General features: G+C 48.8%; 2 protein-coding genes and 1 pseudogene across 6 annotated transcripts; 2 read left to right on the top strand and 1 right to left on the bottom strand.

Moving 5' to 3' along the window:
• Positions 1-480: 480 nt before the first annotated feature.
• LOC114141212 (uncharacterized) lies at positions 481-4,667 on the bottom strand (annotated as a pseudogene).
• Positions 4,668-6,177: 1,510 nt separating this feature from the next.
• Positions 6,178-11,297, top strand: gp1ba (glycoprotein Ib platelet subunit alpha). The gene is made up of 6 exons (XM_028010593.1): positions 6,178-7,006; positions 7,121-7,216; positions 7,345-7,536; positions 7,644-7,739; positions 8,449-8,628; positions 9,572-11,297. Exons 1-6 carry the CDS (start codon positions 6,845-6,847, stop codon positions 10,961-10,963), a joined length of 2,118 nt encoding a protein of 705 aa, XP_027866394.1. The 5' UTR covers positions 6,178-6,844; the 3' UTR covers positions 10,964-11,297.
• Positions 11,298-11,936: 639 nt separating this feature from the next.
• LOC114140555 (uncharacterized) lies at positions 11,937-22,506 on the top strand. Of its 5 annotated transcripts, XM_028010609.1 has the most exons (9): positions 15,727-15,896; positions 16,464-16,723; positions 16,806-17,076; positions 17,165-17,333; positions 17,423-17,600; positions 18,238-18,509; positions 21,159-21,331; positions 21,395-21,643; positions 21,728-22,506. In XM_028010609.1, the coding sequence occupies exons 4-9, from the start codon at positions 17,198-17,200 to the stop codon at positions 22,262-22,264; spliced, it is 1,545 nt and encodes a 514-aa protein (XP_027866410.1). In that variant the 5' UTR covers positions 15,727-15,896; positions 16,464-16,723; positions 16,806-17,076; positions 17,165-17,197; the 3' UTR covers positions 22,265-22,506. The 5 variants fall into 5 exon arrangements, with proteins under 5 accessions (XP_027866407.1, XP_027866406.1, XP_027866409.1 ...); XM_028010606.1 differs by lacking the exons at positions 16,464-16,723; positions 16,806-17,076 and adding an exon at positions 11,937-12,335 and having other exon boundaries at positions 15,620-15,896; XM_028010605.1 differs by lacking the exons at positions 16,464-16,723; positions 16,806-17,076 and adding an exon at positions 11,938-12,208 and having other exon boundaries at positions 15,620-15,896.
• Positions 22,507-23,075: the final 569 nt, after the last annotated feature.

The following is a 23,075-nucleotide window of genomic DNA, read 5'->3' as shown; positions in this document are numbered from 1 at the left end:
GTTTCTTTAATTAGTTTCTAAATTCCTGATAAATTGTGATTTTTAGAAACAAAGAAAATGAAACATTGTTTTAGTTTTTAGGTTTTTATTAAATGATTTCTATGAATCAGACATTAATAATCGCACCACGAACAGTTTCAGCCTCAAACCAGAAACTTTTCCCCTGCAACTCAAATATTAATAAACTAAATGATTTAAACCCATAAATGATCAGAACCTGAACCCAAAGCCTCGACCCGCCGGGCCTCCCTTCACCGCATTCCTAAAGAAAACCACCTGACCCAAACCGCTGCAACACACCCAGACTGGATCAGAACCAGAACCATGGTCCAATCAGAACCCTGGTCCGATCAGAACCATGGTCCGATCAGAACCCTGGTCCACCTAGTTGGTCCAAACCATGCTGATGTGAGCCGTGGTTCCACATCTGGACCTGGTGGATCTGCGTCTCCAAGATCTGTTATATTTCTGGAGAATCAGGACAGAAGGAGACAAAAAGTTAAAGAGCAAAAGGAACATTTCTGGGTTCAAAGGTCAGAGACCAGAACCTCAGAGACCAAACAAACCCAAAGCTTAAATCATCTTGATATTCATCAGATGCTAGCAGAGGTTCTGGCGGTTCTGGAGGGTTTACCGGGATGCAGCCGTTCCCCTCCTTGATGCAGAGCTGCAGCTTGCAGTCCATGAAGACATTCCCGGACCGCCCAGAGAACTGGAACATGTTGAAGGAGAAGAGGGTGGAGGTTCCCTCGCCGTTCCCTTCCACCGTCACAGTCGGGTCGGCAGGGTTGGCACAGCTGGTCCAAAACAAGAAGACGTCAAGAATCTTTAAGAATCCAGAATCCAGTCGACTTCCTGAAATCATCAGAAAGTCGACAGCAGCTCCTGGATGCTGCTCAGTGTACCAGGCTCCCTAACTCATACTAACCCTGATCCTGTTCACCCCCACAGGGTGGGGTTGGGTCTGCCAATGGAGACGGACCCAACCCCTCTAGAACCAAACCAGATATTAACCAACCAGAGCAACACAAGACGTGAAGGAGCTAAAGCCATCGGAGGGATCTGTAAGTCAGCCGTTACAGGAATATAACTACCCCTCCTGGTGGCTCAGAGGGGAACCAGGTTGACTTTAACCCCCTTTCCCTTTGGTTCCTTACAGAAAACATTCAGACCCACTGAGGACTCGAACTGTTCAATGAAACCGGTTTCTGACTGCTCCTCACCCGTTCCTGATCAGGTCATATCTCAGGCTCCCGCTGTCTGACTCCTGATTGGCCGCCCAGCAGGAATCGGTCACCATGGAGATCAGCTCTTCATCCAGCCCTTCGGTCTTCAACTCCACCCAGAGCTTCTCGTCCAGCCAGAGCCAGAGTGGGTGCGGGCGGCGTCGGTGTTGGCCCTCATGGTCAGGGTGTAGCTCCACACGCCAGAGGTGCTGAGCTGCAGACCAGACAGAGACATGAATCAGCATCTCTGAGGGATCATAGATGGGCATCTGCACCTCACACACCTGCCATCATCACCGGTCTCACAAGCCGTCACACACCTGCTTGTGATCTTAAAAGCCTTGACGGCATCCTGAACGTAGACGCAGGAGAAGTCGATGAAGACCTGGTCTCTGCATGTGATGAGGTTGGAGGAGCCGTTGTAGTTGCTGATGGTGTTCTGGTAGATTATCTGGTTGTTGTTGCTCTGCAGGATGAAACATTGGGACTCATCAGGACCAAGCCCAACTTTAAAGAACGATCTCAAACTAGAGACTGAACCCACCATGACCTCTGTCCCACAGCGGTTGGTGTTGTTGAAGCTGAACGTCACCATGTGGGTCTCCTCGTCCATGCGCCCCCTGCAGGTCAGGTTTGCCAGGTGTAAGTTGATGTAGTCAACATGTTCATCCTCCAGGAGACAGTTGACCAGCATCAGGCAGGCGGAGGTCTGGTTGCAGACTGTTGGATCTCCTGAAGGACATAAAGGTCTCAGTCAGGAGCTGGTCTCCAGTAGTTGAGGCCTGTCATCGTGTTTTCTCAGACGTTGCACCCAAAGCGTTTCTTTCTCAGTTTTTGGAGGCAAAGATGGCTCGACAGAAGCAGCGAGTGTCTCTGCTGACCGTCTTCTCTCCACAGAACTCATGGTGGCTGCAGGGCCGGTCCTGGCAGAAGGCTTCAGGGTTCACTGCAGAGGAACACCAACACTGTTAGACTCATGAATGGTCTCTTTGCAAGGCGGGACGGTCGGGTGAAGCGGGTCTTAGGGCACACGGCTTTGGACCTCCAGCCAACCAGTGAGACGTTACACTTCAGCCTGCAGGTTCTGGCGTAGGCCTCAAGAAACTGGCACTTAAGGTCATCCAGGTCAGGATACCTGCAGTGTGTGTCGGTGCAGGCGGTGATGTGGGGCTCTGGGTCGAGGTCATAGGAGGAGAACGGCGCCTCCTTCAGGAGGTTACAGCTGGTGAGGAAAGACAGAAGGAGTCATGAACTCCTGAGGCAGACGGAGCACAGCCGGATGTTTGTGGTTGAGTCTGATTACTGTTCAGTCATCCTGGTGCAGTTGATCATGGAGTCGTTGGTGTCGTACTGCGTCTCACAGCTGGGGGGCGACAGAGGACCAGGTCAGGGCTGCTGGTCCAGGTGTTAAAGGAAAAGCAGAGAGGAGTTCTCACCTGGTGGAGCTGGACTCTGACCTCCCCAGGTCTATGACAGACCTGGGGAGTTTCCACAGAGACCGTCCAGAGCTGATCCGACGGGTCCTGGACGGTTTCAGAAACATGAGTCAGAACAACATCAGCAGCAGACGTTACATATACGGTTCTGGTTTCTGGACCTTCCAGGTGGATCTGCACAGCGTAGCCATCAACGAAGACAGAGACGGTGAAGTTGGAGAGTGAGGCGGTGGCGGTGACTCCGGTTGGGTTTGGAGAGTTGCACACCGTGAACCATCTGAGTGGAGCTGTTGAGGGTCAGAATCGAGCCATCCACCTGAGAGACGAGCAACCAGTGAAGCAACCACCAAGCAACCAGAGAGATCCTGGGCCGGACCGGACTGGACCGGACTCACTAGAACTCAGAACAGAAGGTTCTGAGGATTACATCTTTATCACAGGTGAGGCTGAAGCAGGTTTTAGGTGAGTTCACCACGGTGGCGGGTTTATAGACGGCACCTGAAGACAGAGACCCAACGGTTCTGATGGGTTCTGGTGAGAAACACAGAAACTTGGACCAACCTGCGTGTCTGCAGCCGCTGATGTCCAGGTAGCCGCGGGTCAGTCTGCTGCCGGGGGTGTTGCTGACCTTCACCTGATCAGCTGTGGTTCCGTCCACCTGGACGTCCACCACCTGGACGGGGGACAAGGCAGGTCAGTCCTATAGCGCCACCTCATGGCTACGGCGCTTCTGGGGGTTGACAGAAGGAGTAGCCATAGCTACTGCTAAGCTAAGTAAGCTAACCAGCTTACATGTGAAACATGAAGGATTCCCAAAAAGTAGCAACAGAAAATATGTTTTAACTTAGTGAGATCTCAGGAAAGAGAAATTCGATCAAATCAAGACAGTCTTAAACCAAACAGAGTGGAGCAGCATCAACAGGAAGTGATGCAATACGTATTACCCAATCACAGCACAGCGAGGTGGAGAGACTGGTTGGATGGTTTAGAGCAGATGAACACTGAGGCCCAGTTCACTGAATTCTGTGGACTTTATGGAAATGATTGCTTTATTTTATTTACTTCATTGGACAGAACACAGCGGTCCATTTCTGTAGAACATTTAATGAGGAAAAATATAAAACATCATAATCCAGGACTTAGCCATGCTAGCGTGTAGCGCTCAGAGCTAATCTACAGACTAAATCTCTGACATGGATCCATCGCTGCGTCTTCAGTGTGTTTAAGGAATCGTTGGTTCTTCGTGGCCTTGAGGTCTCGGATAATAAAGGTTTGGTCATGAACTCACCACGCTGCCCTGGGCAGGAGAGTACACGAACAGAACCGACTGCGGCCCAAACTTGATCAGAGCCAGGGTGGCCTGTGGGAGGAGACAGAGACAGGAAGAGGTCGTTGGGGTCAGGTCGGTGTCTGCTGGGCGGTCGGACTCACGTAGCCGTCATTGTGCTGGTAGGAGAGGGAGAAGTAGCAGTCCATTCTGGTCTTGATAGTCGGCACGCTGTACTTCACGATGGTTTCCAGGATCGGGATCTGCTGGAACTCCTCGAACTCGGCGCTCTGCGAGTCGGGAAGCAGTCAGAAAATACAGTCGTCTTTGGATCCGGGGCGGTAAAACCCGTTGAAGCAGAGCACCAGGTTCTGGCTGGTGAAGTTCACCTGCAGTCAGAGAGGACAGGAGAGGAGAGGAGAGGGTCCTCTGCAGGGGTTCAGAGGTCAGAGGTCAGAGTCTACTCACGCAGACGTGTTGGTACGTCTGGCCGTAGATGCTGATGGGACAGGATCTGATGCTGAAGTCGGAGGAAGCTGAGAATCTCTGCTGGGCTCCTGAACACATGGAGGAAACAGTAAGCTGCTTTCTGATTGGTGGACCGGAACACCCTGACCCCTGACCTCTGACCTCCAGCAGAACAACATCTGGCCAACAGCAGAAACTAGAGGGACCCTGTTCCCTCTCATCACCTGTCAGAGTGATGAGAGCACACAGGTAGAGCAGGGGGCGGGGCATGATGGAGCCGGCCAATCAGCTGTCAGGAAGGGAAGAGACAGGTGGAGACGTTTGATTGGACAGAGTAGAAACCAGAGTAGAAACCAAACCAGAACATGAAGGACCTGATGTTTCCTTCAGAGCTGGGAGTTTTCAGAAACGCTTGTCCGGCGGCCATGTTGGAAATGTCTTACATTTAATTAGCAATTAGCTCATTAAATACTTTAGTTTGGACCCAAAACTTTATCTCCAAACTAAATATTTGATTCTGAGCTAAAAAAAACCAACCAACCAAAAAAAACCTTTAGCTCAGAACTAGTAAATACTTAACTAAATATTTTAACTAAATACTAAGCTATAGAGATAGATATTTAGCTTTGAGCTAAATATTAGCTAGAAAGCTAAATATTAAGCTAGCAAGCTAAATCTTTTATTCTGAGTTACTTGAATATTTAGTTAAGTTAATTATTTTGCTTGCTAATTAAATATTGAACATTAATTTGAAGTTGCAGCAGATTAGTAAATATTAACAGAATTATGGGCTGAACCAGCCATTATCTGTTATTAGAGACATTTATAACAGTATATATATTAATGTGTATATTAATATGTCAGTGATAAAAGATACATTTAATTTAATGATCTAAGAAAAATCAACTTTCAAACATTTTAAAACCTGAAGGTTTCTGAAAATCTCTGGAAAATCTAGAAAGTAATGAAAGTTTTTAAAAAGGTTGAACTTCCAGCCGTTGTCATGGTAACTAAGAGGAACGGCCCGCTCCACCAGAACCCGGTCAGTCCAGCAGTCGGTGTCACCTGGAGGATGAGGAGGATGAAGAGGAAGAGGAGGAGGAGTCCAGGTGATGGTGGGAACTGAAGACGTGACTCTGGTCTCTTTCCCCCGGCGCCTGGCGGGTCCAACACCCCCAGGTGTCAGGGCTCAGATCTATAGATCTCTGCAGCGGGACGGGGTGTGTGTGTGTGTGTGTGTGTGTGTGAACCCAGAACCAGCTGAGTCAGCGTTATAGAACCAGAACCAGAACCAGATCACCAAAATCCATTGCAGTTTCAGACCCACATCCACAGCAGTGGATGAGGAAAGATGTGAAACGTGTCGGTGAATGTTTGAGTTTTCATTGGTTCACGGTGGACAGACTGACGGACAGAAACAGCAGAAGAAGAAAATCAGCCACGTTTCTTCATCCATCATTCATTTCCTGTCACTGATACATTATGATGATGATTATGGTTTGATTGGTTGATCTTAAATGATTGTTTATTTAATATCCAGCAGTATTATCCAATATAATATAATATAATATAATATAATATAATATAATATAATATAATATAATAGCTTTGTAAAGAGCTATCCTAATAGATGAGCAGTAGAGCAGAGCGGCAGAAACGTGGAGGAAATGATGAATATTATAATGAAGAATGAAGAACAAAAATCAAACGACAGGATTTAACAGGAGGAACCAGGAAGGAGGGATGAGAGAGGAGTGAATGATGAAGGTGAACAGCAGGAGCGAGCTGATTGGCTAACAGGCTGCAGGTGAGAAGAGAGAGAGGAACAGGGGGCGAGGGAGACAGGAACTGAAAAACCAGAACCAAGACAAACAAACTAAAGTAAAACAGAAACTGGGCTGATCTGATCAAACCAAGGTAGCAATCAGTACAGTTATGAAAAATGATTCATAATTTCACCAAAGGAAACATTATAGATTCATTCCTTGCAGACAGAAGTTTCTTTATTTCAGTTTATTTAAATGATTTTCTGCCTACAGTGATTGAAAACATTTAGCTTTAGAATATCCGAATGAACAATATTCTAGTTCATTTCAAAAGGCCTATTTAAAGTACATGGAGCCTCATAATGTGTTGAATGTGTTGAACAGCCAGCAGTGTTAGTTTAACCAGTTACCTCAGGCAGCAGCAGCTGGTGGTTTCCTCTGAAACGGGTCAGAACGTGATGAGCTTCCTGTCTGCTGCTGAGCCTCCGTCCATCTGAGCAGCAGGAAGTTTGTTTCTCCAGATAATGCAGCTGCAGCGACGTGGAGGAACTCAGCAGGAGACCAGGAGCCTTATCTCCCTTCCTGCTGCCCATCAAACCGCCTGCTCAGAAACCAGGCGGCTGGAGGTTCTCCTCCTGCACCTCCTTCACTTCACCTCAGAGCCACTGAGCCTCAGTCAGCATGCAGCTCTTCCTCCTCCTCCTCTTCCTCCCGCTGCACGGAGCCATGGCCGCCTCGGTGCCTGGCTGCCACGGCGACAGAGACAAGGACCACCGGCCGAGGGAGAACTGCAGCCGCGCTGGGTTCAGCCACGTCCCAGCAGGACTGGACCAGGAGACGCAGGTACCACGACCCGGTTCTGTCTCAGAACATCTGGACATGCTAACATCTCAGGACAAACATCTGGACAAACATCTGGCTGGAACCTGACCTTGAACGTTGCCGTTTCTTCTCCAGGTCTTGTTGTTTCCATCCAACCTGTTCTCCAGCCTGTCCTGGAGCTCCTTCCAGGTGTTTCCAGGCCTGTATGAGCTGGACCTCACAGCCAACCAGGTCTGTGCTGCTGGTCAATGTCGCTGAGCGTGTTAAGATGTGTGTGTGTGTGTGTGTGTGTGGCCCTCCAGGTGAATGTGGCATATTAAGGTGTGTGTGTCTGTCTGTTGGTGTGTGTGGCCCTCCAGGTTCCGGCCGTGGCCCCCAGCTCCGCTCCGGTTCTGGCCGGTCTGGCCGTCCTCCGGCTGGGCTCCAACCGCCTGACGTTCCTCCCTGACGGCGCCTTCGCCGCCTGTCCCGCTCTGACCGAACTCTACCTGCAGAACAACTCCTTGGCGTCTCTGACCGACCGCAGCTTCTCCGGGCTCAGCGTGTTGGAGGTCAGCCTGTCGCCATGGCGACGCCATCTGAGGGAGAGAGAGGATAATTAGAGCTAGAGATCTGGACGATGTCCCGATGGAAACTGAAAAGTGTGTCCGTCCTGCAGATCCTGGACCTGACGGCCAATCGCATCTCCATCCTTCCTGCTCTCATGCTCCACCCACTGACAGCCATAGAAACCCTCTACCTGGAGAACAACCAGGTGAGCAGCTGGAGCCCAGCCATGCTATCACACCATGCTAACAGATCATTCTAACACACCATGCTAACACATCATGCTATCACACCATACTATCACACCATGCTAACACATCATGCTAACACACCATGCTAACAGATCATGCTAACACGTAATGCTAACACATCATGCTAACACATCATGCTAACAGATCATTCTAACACACCATGCTAACTGATCATACTATCACACCATGCTAACACATCATGCTAACACACCATGCTAACAGATCATGCTAACACAGCATGGTGTGTTACAGCACAGAATATTTCCAGAAAAACTTTGACTGAGCCGTTGGTAGAGGTTCTGGTGCTGATGAACTGTGAGGGTTAAAACCCAACAGCCCAACGTTTAGACCGATCCACTCAGCACCTTGAACTTAAACTGCAAAATAAAAATGGCCGATTCTCCAAACTGGTTAGCCAGAAGTTCCTGGTCAGCAGATCTGTGATGTAATAAATAAAATGTAACAATAAAGAAAAGTGAACAGAATGAAACAGAAGATAACAGATCTTTGGTCCATCAGGACAGACTAGATTCAACGATTCTCCTCCAAGTGAAAAACTAAACGTGTTGAAGGTTTAAAGTTTTCCTGACGTCCCTAAAGGCTGCAGCTGCTGCCTGCTGCCTGCAGGGGGCAGCGGTGAGCTGACGTCTGGTCCTTGGTTGTCAGATCCAGGTGATGCCTGATGGCTGGTTCAGCCAGAAGGAGGACGTGCCGTACCTCTACCTGTCCCTCAACCCCTGGGCCTGCTCCTGTTCCCTCGGTTACCTCCGCAGATACCTGGACGACTTTGAGCTCAACATCTACGTCAGAGACGGCGCAGAAATCAGGAACGGCGTGGACAGTGTGGTAAGCGGACTTCCTCTCCTCAATGACTTCTTCTGGAATAACTCTGCTCTGATTGGACGAAACGTCCAGCATGTTGACTTCCTGGTGGAAACCCGACGCCACCGGGTCGGCTGAGCCCGGACGCTTCATGTTGCCACGGAGACGGTTTGTAAACACAGCCTTTATTCTTCCAGGATCCACTGAGACACAGTTTACCCAGTTCACTGTACTGGGCTGAAGCCAGTAAAGCTGGGAGCTCCAGTCCAACAGGCTGAGATTAACTGGATGGAGGTCAGGAGGAAAACCTGAGCGACGATCCACAGGCAGAACGTTTCTATTTATGATGAAATGAGATTTTTCACCAAAATGTGTCCAAATACAGAACAGCTGGTCATTTGGAGAATCCAGGTTCCACTGAGAGCAAAAGTAGAGCTGGAAATATTCCTCAAAAAACAGAAAAAAAACTAAATATTCCTCAAAAAACAGAAAAAAAACTAAATATTCCTCAAAAAAACCAAAAAAAACTAAATATTCCTCAAAAAAACCAAAAAAAACTAAATATTCCTCAAAAAACAGAAAAAAAACTAAATATTCCTCTAAAAAACAATTAAATATGGAGTAAACAGAAGTAGCAGTTGCTAGCTAACATCCAGCACACAGATAAATGTCACGGTTTCCCGCCTTTGATTCAGAGGTTTGGACTTTACATTTTTCAGTTTGGTACCTCTGGTAAGGCACAGATCCACCAGTAGGTGGCAGCATTTGCTACAGTAGAACTTATTCAGCAAACGTGTTTCCATCTCCTCTTCAAGTCAGATGTTGCTGCTTCCATCAACCGTTGCTTCAGAACGTTTTTATAAAAGCCGTAACAGTGAGGAGGATCTCTTCACCCAACGTAGACATACGTCACTCAGACGCTGCTGCTTGGCTCACCTGGAAGCTAAACTCTAACATTTGTTCCCAGGTGTGCGATTCTCCGCGGCGCCACCAGGGGAAACCTGTAGTGACTCTGGAAGAGTCCGATCTCTGCTCAGCAGACGGAGAACCAGAACCGCCTGGAATGACCTCACTTCCTCCTGACCCGACAGCTCCAGCTGCTTCGGTCCAACCGTCCGGCCCAGAACCTCCAGCTGCAATCTCTCCTCTTCAACCCACGACCCCTGACCTCATGACCACGTCTGCAGAGCGGGCCTCAGTCCGCCACAGAGTCACACGGTCCTGGTACCGGACCTTCACCAGTCCGAAGCAACGCTCCCATCACTCCAGCTCAGAGACGCAAACAGGAAGTTCATCAGTTGGCTGGTTTAATCGGATCGCACACCCGACTACTGAAGTTCCTCTGGTTCCTGATGTTCCCTCAACTACAGATGTTCCCCTAAATACAGATGTTCCTCTGGTTCCTGATGTTAATGCCTCTCTGGTTCCTGATGTTCCTACCAGCAGGGGGCAGCATGTCAGCAGGGGGCAGCATGTCAGCGTGGTTCCTACCAGCAGGGGGCAGCATGTCAACGCGGTTCCTACCAGCAGGGGGCAGCATGTCAGCGTGGTTCCTGCCAGCAGGGGGCAGCATGTCAGCGTGGTTCCTGCCAGCAGGGCGGCGGTGTTGTGCGTCTGGCTGTCTGCAGGCTGTCTGCTGCTCTGCGCGGCGTCGGCGGCGTCGGTCCTGCTGACTCTGCTGAGGTTCTTCTTCTGCTACCAGAAGCTCTACAAGCGGCTGAGGCTAACGCTAGCAAGGAGGGCGAAGGCCAGGGAGGGCGCGGCTCTGCTGAGGAAGGAGGAGCAGGCAGCTGGAGGAGTGGTGGCGCTGTACCGCTCTCTGCTGTTTGTCCACAGAGAGGGAGGAGGCGCAGCGGGGAGGCAGGAGGGAGAAGGAGGACAGACGGTTACTCTGAAGCTAGCAGGAGACGGGACAGGAGGGGAGGACAGAGGAGTTTACAGGAGGAGCATGTACCGCCTGGTCAGCAGAGAGGAGGAGCTGGAGGGATGGAGGGAGGTGCTGGAGGAGTGCCGGGTCTCTGCAGAGGATGGAGGCAGGAAGAGAGGGAGCAGGAGGGAGGAGGCGGCAGGAGGAGCAGCAGGAGGAGCAGCAGGAGGAGGAGCAGGAGGAGTAGCAGCAGGAGGAGCAGGAGGAGTAGCAGGAGTCTCCAGGAAACGCTACAGCGTGATTCTGAGGGAGGAGCGGGAGGAGGCGGGGGGAGGGCGGGAGGAGCTGGACTGGGTGGTGGGAGGATGGGAGGCGGGCCGAGGAGCGGAGGAGGGGCCGAGGAGCAGCTGGGGGGAGTGGCTGGCTGGCTATTTACCCAGCATGCTGTGGGGCCTGGCTGCTCCTCCTGAGGAGGCGGCAGCAGCAAAGTGAGGAGTCACCGTTGGCCTCCTGTTGCTCTGCTGGTTTCTCTCCCAGTTAAAGTTGTTCTGATTATTTTAGCCACATTAGCAGATGAAGGCGCCATCAGGAGTCACACTAGGCCCACTGACCTCTGACCTTCAGTGACCTTCACCCTCCAGATTCTCTCTACGCCTCTATGCAGATGACGCCGTCTTTCGTTTAACTGAAAGCAGAAACTGTAGATGATCTGCAGGCTTCATGGACCAGTTATCATCACAGCTTCCACTGAACTACAGCAACGCAGCGTTTACTGCCGGTTACCATGGAAACGGCCTGCACAAATTAAACCTTCACTGAAACCAAACCTGTTCTCCGTGTCTTCATTGAATGTGTCACTGAATGTTTTCAGCTCAAGGTCTAATGTTTTGTGACAGGAGTGGGTAGGACTTTGACTAGGCCACTTCAGACTGTGTTAGCATTAGAAGCTACATTTAGGCTAACATCCTCAGTGTTAATATGAACATTCAGTTGTTTAGACTTTCAACCAAATTCCTTCACCAAAATGTTAAGAATGTATAAACATGTAATAAAACTAACATTTGTTCTTACTGCTGAAATGACTTTAGTTTTTAATGTTCAGGCTCTTAATGTTCTTTAAATGTTTTTTACTGTTAAATATGAATAAATTCATTATAGTGAGAGCTTACTGTGGCCTTCAGTGGTACCTCAGACTGGACCAGAGATTCACATCCAGTCCTGGACCTGCTGCTGATACTCTGAACTGTTTTGTTGCTTAAATGTCCAGTAGATAAACTGATTGATACTTAAAACAGAAATTACTGATTGGGTTTTAAAGAGGGAATGAAAAACGGTGACTTTAAGTTCAGAACCAGATATTTTATTTTTGTGTAAATCTTCAGCAAACCTCTTGGTTCTATTCAGAGTTTCTGCTTTTCTGTTTAAGAAAATTGGATTAAAATTAACGAATGAAAAGTGAGTTCAGTGGCGATAACCCTAAACATCAAAACCTCAACAAAATTAGAGTGAAAGTTGATTTAATCTGTTTGGTAAAATAAAAATGATCAGGAAATATTTATCTTACAAACTGACAGGATCCAGTTTCTGATCCTCCAGACCAGCAGGTGGCGGTAAACATCGTCTGCTGTTGGACAACTAATCTGATCCAATCAGAGTCCAGCGCGTCCCGGTTCCGACAGAACTCCGAGGGGAAGTGGGACTCCCCCCTCCCCGACCTGTAGCTGGAAGCTCCGTCCAGTAAGTCCTAAGAGTCTTTTTAACAGACCTGGTTCCGACCGGCCGAGGTCAGAGCTGGAGCTGAGCAGCTTCGGTTCGGGAAGGTTCTGCTGCCGGTTTCCATGGTAACGAGAGAACTATTTCTCAGGTAGAGAAAGGTTCTGGTTCTGGTTCTGAACTTATTAATGCCTCTGGTCCAGTGTTGTATAGTAACGAAGTAAAAATACTTCACTACTTTACTTAAGTATATTTTGGAGTACTTCATACTTTCCTGGAGTATGAAAATTTTTGATGACTTTCACTTTTACTTCACTATATTTCCGAACTTAATTGCGTACTTTTACTCCGATACATTTTCAGTGTGTGGTTTAGTTACTCGTTACAAAAAAGCGAGAGAGAGAAACAAAGTGTTTTGATCCACCTACTGATTAGCAAGTAGCAAGTAGGCTACCGAACAAAGTCCGTAGCCTGCTTGCCTGGGCTTGTTCATCACCACCAATAGGATGCACCTTCTTCTTCTTCTTTTCTATTATGGCGGATCACAAGCAACTTTAAGGTGCATACCGCCACCTACTGTACATGAGTGTGTAGCAGCATTACTTCACATCTATTAAATTCTATTTTTTAATTTTGTATTCTTAAGATAAATAAACAATGCTTTCCTTAATTTGTGAATATCTGTTATGTTTCCTTCATTTCCTAATATACCTTTAAGATTCCATTCATGCCCCATATTTCTAACTATTCTCTTTAATTCTTCCCTTTCGAGTTCATTTGACTTACAGTTCATCAATATGTGTTCTACATTTTCTTTCTCTCCACATCTCTCACATTTATCATTATTTTTCCTCCCTATTGTATAAAGCATGTCATTTAAGTAGGTATGACCTACTCTTAATCTACTAATTATTATTTCTTCTCTTCTGTTTCTTTCATTAATGCTTCGAATTTGAACTGACTTTTGTACTTCATATAATCTTTTTCCTTTCTTATCTTCATTCCACATTTTTTGCCATTTCTTGATTTCTTTACTTTTAATTAGGATACACCTGTTTCGCTTCTCCCATTAAACACAAAGCAAGTCTCGCAATCAGTAGCGGTCACATGGAAATTCTATCTTACAAAAACTCCCCGTCCAACTTGAAGAAACACATCGAGGTAACGTCTTATGAAATGGTTATAATCCTCCTGTTTCAGTAACTATAGCTTGGTCACTAGACACTACTGTATTGTGAAATCTTGACCATAAATGAACTTTGTTTGGCATTGTTTCAGTTCCATACGTGGTGTATTTAGCTTAGGCTTAATGTTGACTGTAGCAGGCTACCTAGACTCCTCTGTTCAAGGGGGACAGAAGCCATAGCGATAGCAATTTAGACTAAATGTAACGAATATAGGAAAGGCATGCAAGTTCAAAACCAGGTTTACAGATGCCAATAAGCTGCATTTCCCTCCCAATTCTTTTTTTCTTTTGCATAATGACCAGTTGTGTGCACCACCTACTGACTGTAGCATTGACTGATTCACTGATTTGTGAAGTAGAGTAATCGTAACAGATCTTTTTCTTCATGTTGGCCGCATTTTCTGTACTATTTATTTTTCTCATTTTCAGCACTGACCTTACTTGAAGGGAAAACTTAAGGTTTACAAAAACTTTGTATTTTCTGTCCTGGAGGGTTTACTAAGAAGCTGGTTCAGTTGTAAAGCAGGTTAAGTTAACCTTGTGCTATAGGTAAAGCACCTCATTTTCTTAACTAAATGATGCCTGCAGGTATATCTATTAGCAGGTTTAATTTTGCCTGCACTTGGTTGTGTACATTATTTTAAGTGTATTTGACAAGTTTACCAAAATATAAAAAATGTCATTCAAACTGCATTTGCTTTGTTGTACTTTTCATTACATTACTTGAGTACATCCATTTTTACAGTAATTTCCATACTTAAGTACAAGAAGTTTCAGATACTTTAAGACTTTAACTCAAGTAACATTTCAGTCAGTGACTTGGACTTTTACCAAAGTCATATTTTGGAGAGGTACTTATACTTTTACTTGACTCTGAGATTTCAGTACTTTATACAACACTGCTCTGGTCTGGTTGAGCTCAGGTTCACTGTTAAACGTGTCTACAGCATGACGTAGCCCGGAGGTGACGTCATGGTGCGTTCAGGTACATCAACTACGTCACTTAATCATTCGAGGCGCCATGATGGTCGTGTGAAGTGAGCGACTGAATTTTCCCAGGTTGTTTTTGTCTGTTTCTCTCCGGGTTTTCTAAAAGTTTATAACAGCTAGCTTACAAACCGAACCGAACCTTCTGCCTCCTGATGTGTTGATCAAATTACAGACTTTTCCTGAATTCACACCACATCATTTATCTCTGACCTAAACGGCGTTTCCCCTTAAAACGGAGCAGCATTAAAAACCTATGAGATGCTAACCAGTTTCTGTTGTACATGCTAGGCTACGTGACGGCGCGTCTCCTTGGTTACTAATGGTTACTAGTGGTTACTAATGGCTACACGGTCCTTTCTCCTTAATGTTTTATTTGATATCTTTCTAATCATACTTACTTCTAGAGGATATGAACGTTAATCTTTTTACTTTGTAATAAGTTTCGTTTCTGAGGGCTGACGTCATTAGGTTTGACTGCTGCTGTCCGTGGCGGCCATCTTTCTTCATTAAAAGTTATAAAATAAAATTACAAGTTTGGTTTCCACCTTGTGAGCATTTTTAAAGTGAAATCAACTAAATAATAGAACATCAGGTAACAGGTCTGTTTTTAGACAGGCTTTAAAGAGGCGCATCGGTTGTTCTGACGTCATGGCGGAGTTCTGGGGAGCGTGACGTCACGGCCAAAGGGTCAATAAATGGTGGCTCGCAAAAGTAATCAGAATCAGTAAATCAGTATTTCATTGGAATTTAATGTGAAAGAACAAAACAAAGTGGAAGTAGAAAGAAAAATATACGATTCAAAAGATTTTACAAATATTTCTGTCCACCAGGCTGTAGTTTGATAAGAAAAATGAGTTTATTAAATTATACTAAAGAAATAAAACCTGTAAAGGGAATTAGAAACCAAAACTAGATTAATGAAAACCCAAAAATAAGCAAAAGCCAAAACAACCCTAACAAAAGTAACTAAAGTTTTCAGCCCCCTTTTCTCTGAGGGCAACAAATTGCCTTCATAAGTTGCCTGATGTGTGTGATCTAATCTCAGTACAAATCCAGCTTCCAGATCGTCCATTTGGAGTGAAAGGTGGATTACAAGCTGTAATTCACCTTGGTAAGAATAATGAATAAGTTTAGAGTTCAGTTAAGTTTTGCAAAAATCATATTTTTATGTCCTGATCCCTGAAAGGGTTTATCGTCTTTAGTAGCTAAAAGTTTAATGAACCTCATCAGCTGCTGTTTCTAACAAAGTGTTTCTCCAGAAACTTCAACTGAAGACCTGAGAGTTTATCAGGCAGGAGCAGAATGAAGAAGGAGAACCAAGAGAACCAGGAGAACCGGGAGGACCAGGAGAACCAAGAGAACCGGGAGGACCAAGAAATTAAGACTGAGGTAAAGGTTGAGGAAACTGAGGAAGTTAAACTGGCTGAGAACCATGAGGACCACCAGGACCCAGAACCGGACCACCAGGACCCAGAACCAGGTTGCCACACTCTGGACACCACCCAGACCCAAACATCTGTCTCCTCTGGTCTACAGGTCAGTGTTTGGGTGCAGATACCAATGATAGCAACGATAAAGAAAGAAAAATTACAGTAGAAAATATTTTCGGTGATTTTTTGCATAAAAAGGAGAAAAACGTTGAGATTTTTAGGCTTAAAAGAAACAAATTGATGTTCAACTAAAACTCTCCAGAAGTTTTAATCCGTCCTAAAGAGCAGATTTTCTGTAAAGTCAAAGTTAGTCCTCATCAGCGGGCAGAAGAGAAGGTCTCTTGGCTCTCTAGCGCCACCATCCTGTGGATAATGACAGTACACGTCTCTCTGGTTAAGTTTGTATTGGTGATTAGGTGAGGCCTGTGGGGCACTAAGACTTTTGCCCGTTTTGAGATACTTCCTGTGTAAACTCACAGCAAGTATCTTTTGATTTTATGTCAAATCCTGTTTGGACCTTCAGAACCAGTCCTCTTCATCAGGTTGTTGAGCCTGATTTTGGCTCTGATACCAACAGAGGAGTTTACATTCACACCTCCCCAACCTAACCGGACCTTTTACAGCTGGGCTGCAGGATGAACCCTGAGACTCAGCTTTAGTTTTGGTTGTGAAGTTTCAGGAAATGTCTTCCACCCTGCTCTGCTGTCCCATCTGCTAGTCCTGCCTGTGGAAACATCTGAAGGATGTTCACCACGTGAAAAATGTGTCAAAGCCACAGCTGACCTGGTCGAGCGGTCGCACCAACATTCAGTCACATCCAGAGCCGACTGTAGATGAGAGGGGCGAAGAGTTGAACCGGGCAACGACCGCCGAAGCCCCTCGGCTGGAGGAGAGGAGCGGGACGCGGCCAGGCTGCACTCAGCTCTTCAAGGCGTAAGCAGCCACTCCTGGTGTGGAGAACCGCTGGAGGGGAAGGAGACGGAACCTGACTGGCTGGGTGTTGTTTTGCTTTCAGAGTCAAGTCACGACTCAGAAAGCTGGAGTGGGACAAGAGCGAACTGGAGGCAAGAGTGGGTCAGCTGGAGCGGGTCCTGGTGGGGGCGCAGTGCAGCGCTGCGGCCGACAGGGCGGAGGAAGGCCGTCAGCCGGCGGGTGGACCGTCGGACCCGGGTGTTTCTGCAACGCAGCGCAAGAGGCGGAGGCAGCGGGCACTGGGCGAGGCAGCGGACGGCGCCTCGTCGGGCCGTTCCTCCGGGACGCAGCCTGACCAAGGAGCAGGAACCACGGTGAGATCATCAGAACCACGGTGAGATCATCAGAACCTCGCGTCTCTAATGGTGACCCTCTCCTCTGCTCACTCTGCTGCTCCTACAGTCTGACCTCACCAAGGTCGTCACAAAGACTCGGATGGAGAGGATCTCGTTCAAGGGCCAGAAGGTCGCGTCAGCGTTGACCTCTACAGGAGATCCCAGTCGGGCCCAGTGGATCTCTGGGACAGGAAGAGGACATCTGATGAAACGCCTCCGTCTGCCCAAGTCCATGAGTGAGTTTTCAGCCACGTTTCCTCACAGAGCTTCTCTCTGCCAACGACCTGCAGACTAGTGACTCCTCGTTCTGTCTCTGTCATTTTAGACGAGTCCCTGACCCGGTTCCAGCTGGTCCTGCAGCCGGGTCTGGAGGCCACGCCAAGAGCCAAGAAAGAGGCTTTTACCCGACTCAGAGGGGTCAAGGCCTTCCTCCACTTTATGTCTGTGGGATACTTGAGGCTGTCGGACTGGAGCTTCTTACACAATGTGGCCAGGATACGTTGGTGAGCAGCAACCACGTTTATCTGTGTAGCACATTTGAGCAACAAGGCATTTCAAAGAGCTTTACATCATAAAAACACAAAGTCATAGAAACAGAATCAACAATCAAACATCTAGTCCAGTTTCATCATTAAATTATTAATCGATTATGTTTCTAAATCAGCTCTAAGCAGATGGATTTAAAGGAAGTCAGGGTTTCAGCTGTTTCTCAGTTTTCTGAACGTTTGTTTCAGATCAGTGCTGCATAAAAGCTGAATGCAGAACCAGAACCAGAACCAGGAGGTTGATCCAGCAGCAGCTGGTAGTTTAGTGAAACTACCAGTGGATGGTGTAGAACCGAATGGTGTAGAACCGAATGGTGTAGAACTAGATGGTGTAGAACTAGATGGTGTAGAAAATACTTAAATGTGTGTATCACACAATAAATTGGATAATTATGTGATTTAATTCTATTCAACAAGTTTAATAAACTCATTATCAAATAAAAATCATCAAGTTGAAGAATATCAGCTCAAAATTCGTTATGTGTGTTTTAATTATCCAAGAATTCACAGTAGTAAAAATAATAAGTAACAATCAGTCCAGTTTCATCCAGGTGGGCAAAACAAGCAGCTGTCTAACTGACCTCCTGCTCCACAGCTGGGTCAAGGTGATGCTCAGCAGAGGGAAGAAGTTCAGCAGGGTCCGGTCCTACCTCAGCAGCGCCTGCCGGTTCCTGGAGTTCCTGCAGGCCGCTCGGCGCCGCCGCCCGATTTCAGCCACTCAGACGCAGGCGGCTGAAATCCTCCAGGTCCTGAAGAAGACCAGGAGGGACACGGGCCGCAGAAACGTCTCCCACCTGAAGCTATCGAGTCCGGACGCCATCGCCACCTGCCTCCGGCTGGCTCCAGGCCGGGTGGAGAGCCTCCTGGGTGGGTCTCCGCTCCCTTTACCGTTTTTCACCTGGCCGACCTCTGGCTAACTTCTGGCCGACCTCTGGCTAACTTCTGACTAACCTCTGGCTGACCTCTGGCCGACCTCTGGCTGACCTCTGACTAACCTCTGGCCGACCTCTGGCTGACCTCTGGCCGACCTCTGGCCGACCTCTGACTAACCTCTGGCCGACCTCTGGCTAACCTCTGGCCGACCTCTGACTAACCAATGACCGAATTCTGACTAACCTCTGGCCGACCTCTGGCTAATCTCTGACTAACCAATGACCGATCTCTGGCCGACCTCTGGCTAACCTCTGGCCGACATCTGGCTAATCTCTGGCCGACCTCTGACTAACCTCTGGCTGACCTCTGGTTATCCTCTGGCCGACTTCTGGCTAACCTCTGGCTAATCTCTGGCCGACCTCTGGCCGACCTGTGGCTAATCTCTGGCCGACCTCTGACTAACCTTTGGCCGACCTCTGGCTGACCTCTGGCTAATCTCTGGCCGACCTCTGGCTAATCTCTGGCCGACCTCTAAAAAACCTCTGGCCGACCTCTGGCTAACCTCTGGCTAATCTCTGGCCGACCTCTGACTAACCAATGACCGACCTCTGGCTAACCTCTGGCCGACCTCTGACTAACCAATGACCGACCTCTGACCGACCTCTGACTAAGCTCTGGCTGACCTCTGGCTAACCTCTGGCTAATCTCTGGCCGACCTCTGACTAACCTCTGGCCGACCTCTGACGAAACTCTGGCTAATCTCTGGTTAACCTCTGACCGACCTCTGGCCGACCTCTGACTAATCTCTGGCTAACCTCTGGCCGACCTCTGACTAACCAATGACCGACCTCTGGCTAATCTGTGGCTAACCTCTGGCTGACCTCTGGCCGACCTCTGGCTAATCTCTGGCCAACCTCTGACTAACCTCTGACTGACCTCTGGCTAATCTCTGGTTAACCTCTGGCCGACCTCTGGCCGACCTCTGACTAACCAATGACCGACCTCTGGCCGACTTCTGGCTGACCTCTGACCGACCTCTGGCCGACCTCTGACTAACCAATGACCGACCTCTGGCCGACCTCTGGCTAACCTCTGGCTAATCTCTGGCCGACCTCTGACTAACCAATGACCGACCTCTGGCTAACCTCTGGCCGACCTCTGACTAACCAATGACCGACCTCTGACCGACCTCTGACTAAGCTCTGGCTGACCTCTGGCTAACCTCTGGCTAATCTCTGGCTGACCTCTGACTAACCTCTGGCCGACCTCTGACGAAACTCTGGCTAATCTCTGGTTAACCTCTGGCCGGCCTCTGACCGACCTCTGGCCGACCTCTGGCTAACCTCTGGCCGACCTCTGACTAACCAATGACCGACCTCTGGCTAATCTGTGGCTAACCTCTGGCTGACCTCTGGCCGACCTCTGGCTAACCTCTGACTGACCTCTGGCTAATCTCTGGCCGACCTCTGGCCGACCTCTGACTAACCAATGACCGACCTCTGGCCGACTTCTGGCTGACCTCTGACCGACCTCTGGCCGACCTCTGACTAACCAATGACCGACCTCTGGCCGACTTCTGGCTGACCTCTGGCCGATCTCTGGCTGACCTCTGGCTAACCTCTGGCCGACCTCTGGCTAATCTCTGGCTGACCTCTGACTAACCTTTGACTGACCTCTGGCTAATCTGTGGCGGACCTCTGACTAACCAATGACCGACCTCTGACTAACCTCTGGCCGACCTCTGGCTAATCTGTGGCTAACCTCTGGCTGACCTCTGGCCGACCTCTGGCTAATCTCTGGCCAACCTCTGACTAACCTCTGACTGACCTCTGGCTAATCTCTGGTTAACCTCTGGCCGACCTCTGACTAACCAATGACCGACCTCTGGCTAATCTGTGGCTAACCTCTGGCTGACCTCTGGCCGACCTCTGGCTAATCTCTGGCCAACCTCTGACTAACCTCTGACTGACCTCTGGCTAATCTCTGGTTAACCTCTGGCCGACCTCTGGCCGACCTCTGACTAACCAATGACCGACCTCTGGCCAACTTCTGGCTGACCTCTGACCGACCTCTGGCCGACCTCTGACTAACCAATGACCGACCTCTGGCCGACTTCTGGCTGACCTCTGACCGACCTCTGGCCGAATGACCGACCTCTGGCCGACTTCTGGCTGACCTCTGGCCAATCTCTGGCTGACCTCTGGCCGATCTCTGGCCGACCTATGACTAACCAATGACCGACCTCTGGCCGACCTCTGACCGACCAATGACCGATCTTTGGCTGACTTCTGACCGACCCCTGGCCGACCTCTGACTAACCAATGACCGACCTCCTGCTAACCTCTGGCCGACCTCTGACTAACTTCTGGTTAACCTCTGGCCGGCCTCTGACCGACCTCTGACTAACCTCTGGCTAATCTCTGGTTAACCTCTGGCCGGCCTCTGACCGACCTCTGGCCGACCTCTGACTAACCTCTGGCTAACCTCTGGCCGACCTCTGGCTATCCTCTGACTATCCTCTGGCCGACGTCTGGCTAACCTCTGGCCGACCTCTGACTAACCTCTGGCTAACCTCTGGCTAACCACTGGCCAACCTCTGGCTCACCTCTGTCCGACCTCTGGCCCACCTCTTCCTTGTACCAGCGGAGCTGGAGACGGACTGCAGTGCCACTCGGAGCCTCTACCTGCTGTATGGCTTCCTGGCAGCGTACTGGGCCTGTCTCAGCGGACTCCGGCCCAGAGTGTTCACCACCTTGACAGACGCCGACGTCTCCAAGGCAGAGAAGGAGATGACGGAGGAGGGCATCCTGATCAGCGTACGTAGCTCACACACCCTCTGTACCGAGGCGGGCCGCACAGGAACTCTCTCTCTCCTCCAGGTGGCCGAGCAGCAGACGGCGCCCCGGTCCGGTGAGGCAGCCCTCGCCTTGACGTGCCGGGAGTTTGCTTGGATGGAGCGACTCGTGGCCATTAAAGCTCAGCGGGGCGGCACCAGCAAATACACCCTGTTCACCACAGGGATGAAGAACTTCAGAAAGATAAACCGCTACGTGAAACTAGCCTGGGCAGAGATGGGCCTGAGCGGCAAGATCAACATCACGCTAATCAGGACCATCATGGCCGACTGCGTAAGTATCACTGCGCTGTGGTGCATCTTCTGGTAGGCTGCCTGTTCGCCTCGGCCCTGACCTTCAGCCGCTGTTCCTATTCAGGCACAATCCGCCCCGATGAAGGGTTCTGGGAAACGGGTCGGCACAGCCAAGGCTCACCGGCTTAAGGTCAACCTGTGCGCCGCCTCTCTGCCGGACGCCATGAAGGTGAGGCGGTTGGTGGCCTCCAAGCTGGCGGCCCAACAACACCCAGAGCCGCTCTCAGGTCCCAAACCCTCCACCGCCACCAAATCCTCCACCGCCCCCCAGCTCTCCTCCACCCCTCGGTGCTTCTCCACCCCTCGGTGCTCCTGGAGCAGCAGAATTCTGCAGGAGGACTCCGACTCCGACTCCGACCTGGAGGAGTTTGGCTCCTCAAGTTTGCCGTCAAACTCCAAAGCTGGCAGATACAATCTGAAGTCTGAGGGAGCGGCTGGCGATGCCTCGAAGAGAAGAAACATGGCCGCCTGCTTTGTCAAACTGAGCCCCTTAAAGATACCAGCCAGAGACTGCAGCCAGCAACCTACAGGTCAACAGGTCACCAGAAAAACATATGCCCTAAGGAAAAGAACATGCCTTAAGAGGAAATATACGTTTTGAAGAACCAGTTGGCTGAAAAAACTTCCCACAGTTTTGGTGGTTTGAGTTGAATTGTTTTCCTGTTAGCACTGGTTTGGTTCTGGTTCTGGTTTAATCTAGACGTGTTTCCTGTTCCTGCAGGTCAGATAAACCTTTTGTTCTTTCAACTGCTGGAGTCTCTCCAGTTTGGAGGGTCCAGGTACCGACAGGAAGGGCGGTTCAGACCGCATGTTCCATGAAGTGTTTGGGGGCGGGGCATCAACAGGAAGTGTTTAGGGGCGGGGCATCAACAGGAAGTGTTTGGGGGCGGGGCATCAACAGGAAGTGTTTGGGGGTGGGGTATCAACAGGAAATGTTTGGGGGGCGGGGCATCAACCGGAAATGTTTGGGGGGCGGGGCATCAACAGGAAGTTATGGACGTTCAATGATCGACTGACTTTATTTTATTTCTGTGACATCATTAAAACGTTTGAGCGTTCATGTTTAAACAGTTTTAGGAGGATTTGAAAGGCTGCCTTAAATAATTACAGAATAATTTTAAATAGTTTAATAAAAGCCTTCTTAAAATGCCTGGAAGGTATTTTAAAAAGATTCCTTTTCAGAGCCTCCACATGTTTCTACTTCTCCACTTCAACAGAGCAGAATCAGAGCAAACTGATGAGCTTCCTGTCCTCCTGCTGCAGTAGCTTCTCAGGTCATTAAACTGCTTCTCTTCACATAACTTCTCAGTTTTTTATGCAAGAAAATGAAGAAAATGACATTCAGTCAAACAGTCTTCTAGGTCAAATACAAAAAATACATTAGATTTTCTCTGTCAGCGATGGAAGCTAAG

Source organism: Xiphophorus couchianus, chromosome 24 (genome assembly GCF_001444195.1).
Source record: "Xiphophorus couchianus chromosome 24, X_couchianus-1.0, whole genome shotgun sequence".
NCBI classification, from domain to species: Eukaryota; Metazoa; Chordata; class Actinopteri; order Cyprinodontiformes; family Poeciliidae; genus Xiphophorus; species Xiphophorus couchianus.
Note: the sequence above shows the minus strand (reverse complement) of the source record. Positions and strands in the feature narration are given on the sequence as shown.

Excerpts from the sequence above, each read along its gene's own strand:
- LOC114140555 (XM_028010606.1), top strand. The coding sequence starts at position 15,663 with ATGAAGAAGGAGAACCAAGAGAACCAGGAGAACCGGGAGGACCAGGAG. Across the intron at positions 17,334-17,422 it reads CCGTCTGCCCAAGTCCATGA|ACGAGTCCCTGACCCGGTTC; the intron begins GTGAGTTTTCAG and ends CTGTCATTTTAG. Across the intron at positions 21,332-21,394 it reads AGGAGGGCATCCTGATCAGC|GTGGCCGAGCAGCAGACGGC; the intron begins GTACGTAGCTCA and ends TCTCTCCTCCAG.
- gp1ba (XM_028010593.1), top strand. The coding sequence starts at position 6,845 with ATGCAGCTCTTCCTCCTCCTCCTCTTCCTCCCGCTGCACGGAGCCATG. Across the intron at positions 7,007-7,120 it reads GACTGGACCAGGAGACGCAG|GTCTTGTTGTTTCCATCCAA; the intron begins GTACCACGACCC and ends TTTCTTCTCCAG. Across the intron at positions 7,740-8,448 it reads TCTACCTGGAGAACAACCAG|ATCCAGGTGATGCCTGATGG; the intron begins GTGAGCAGCTGG and ends CTTGGTTGTCAG.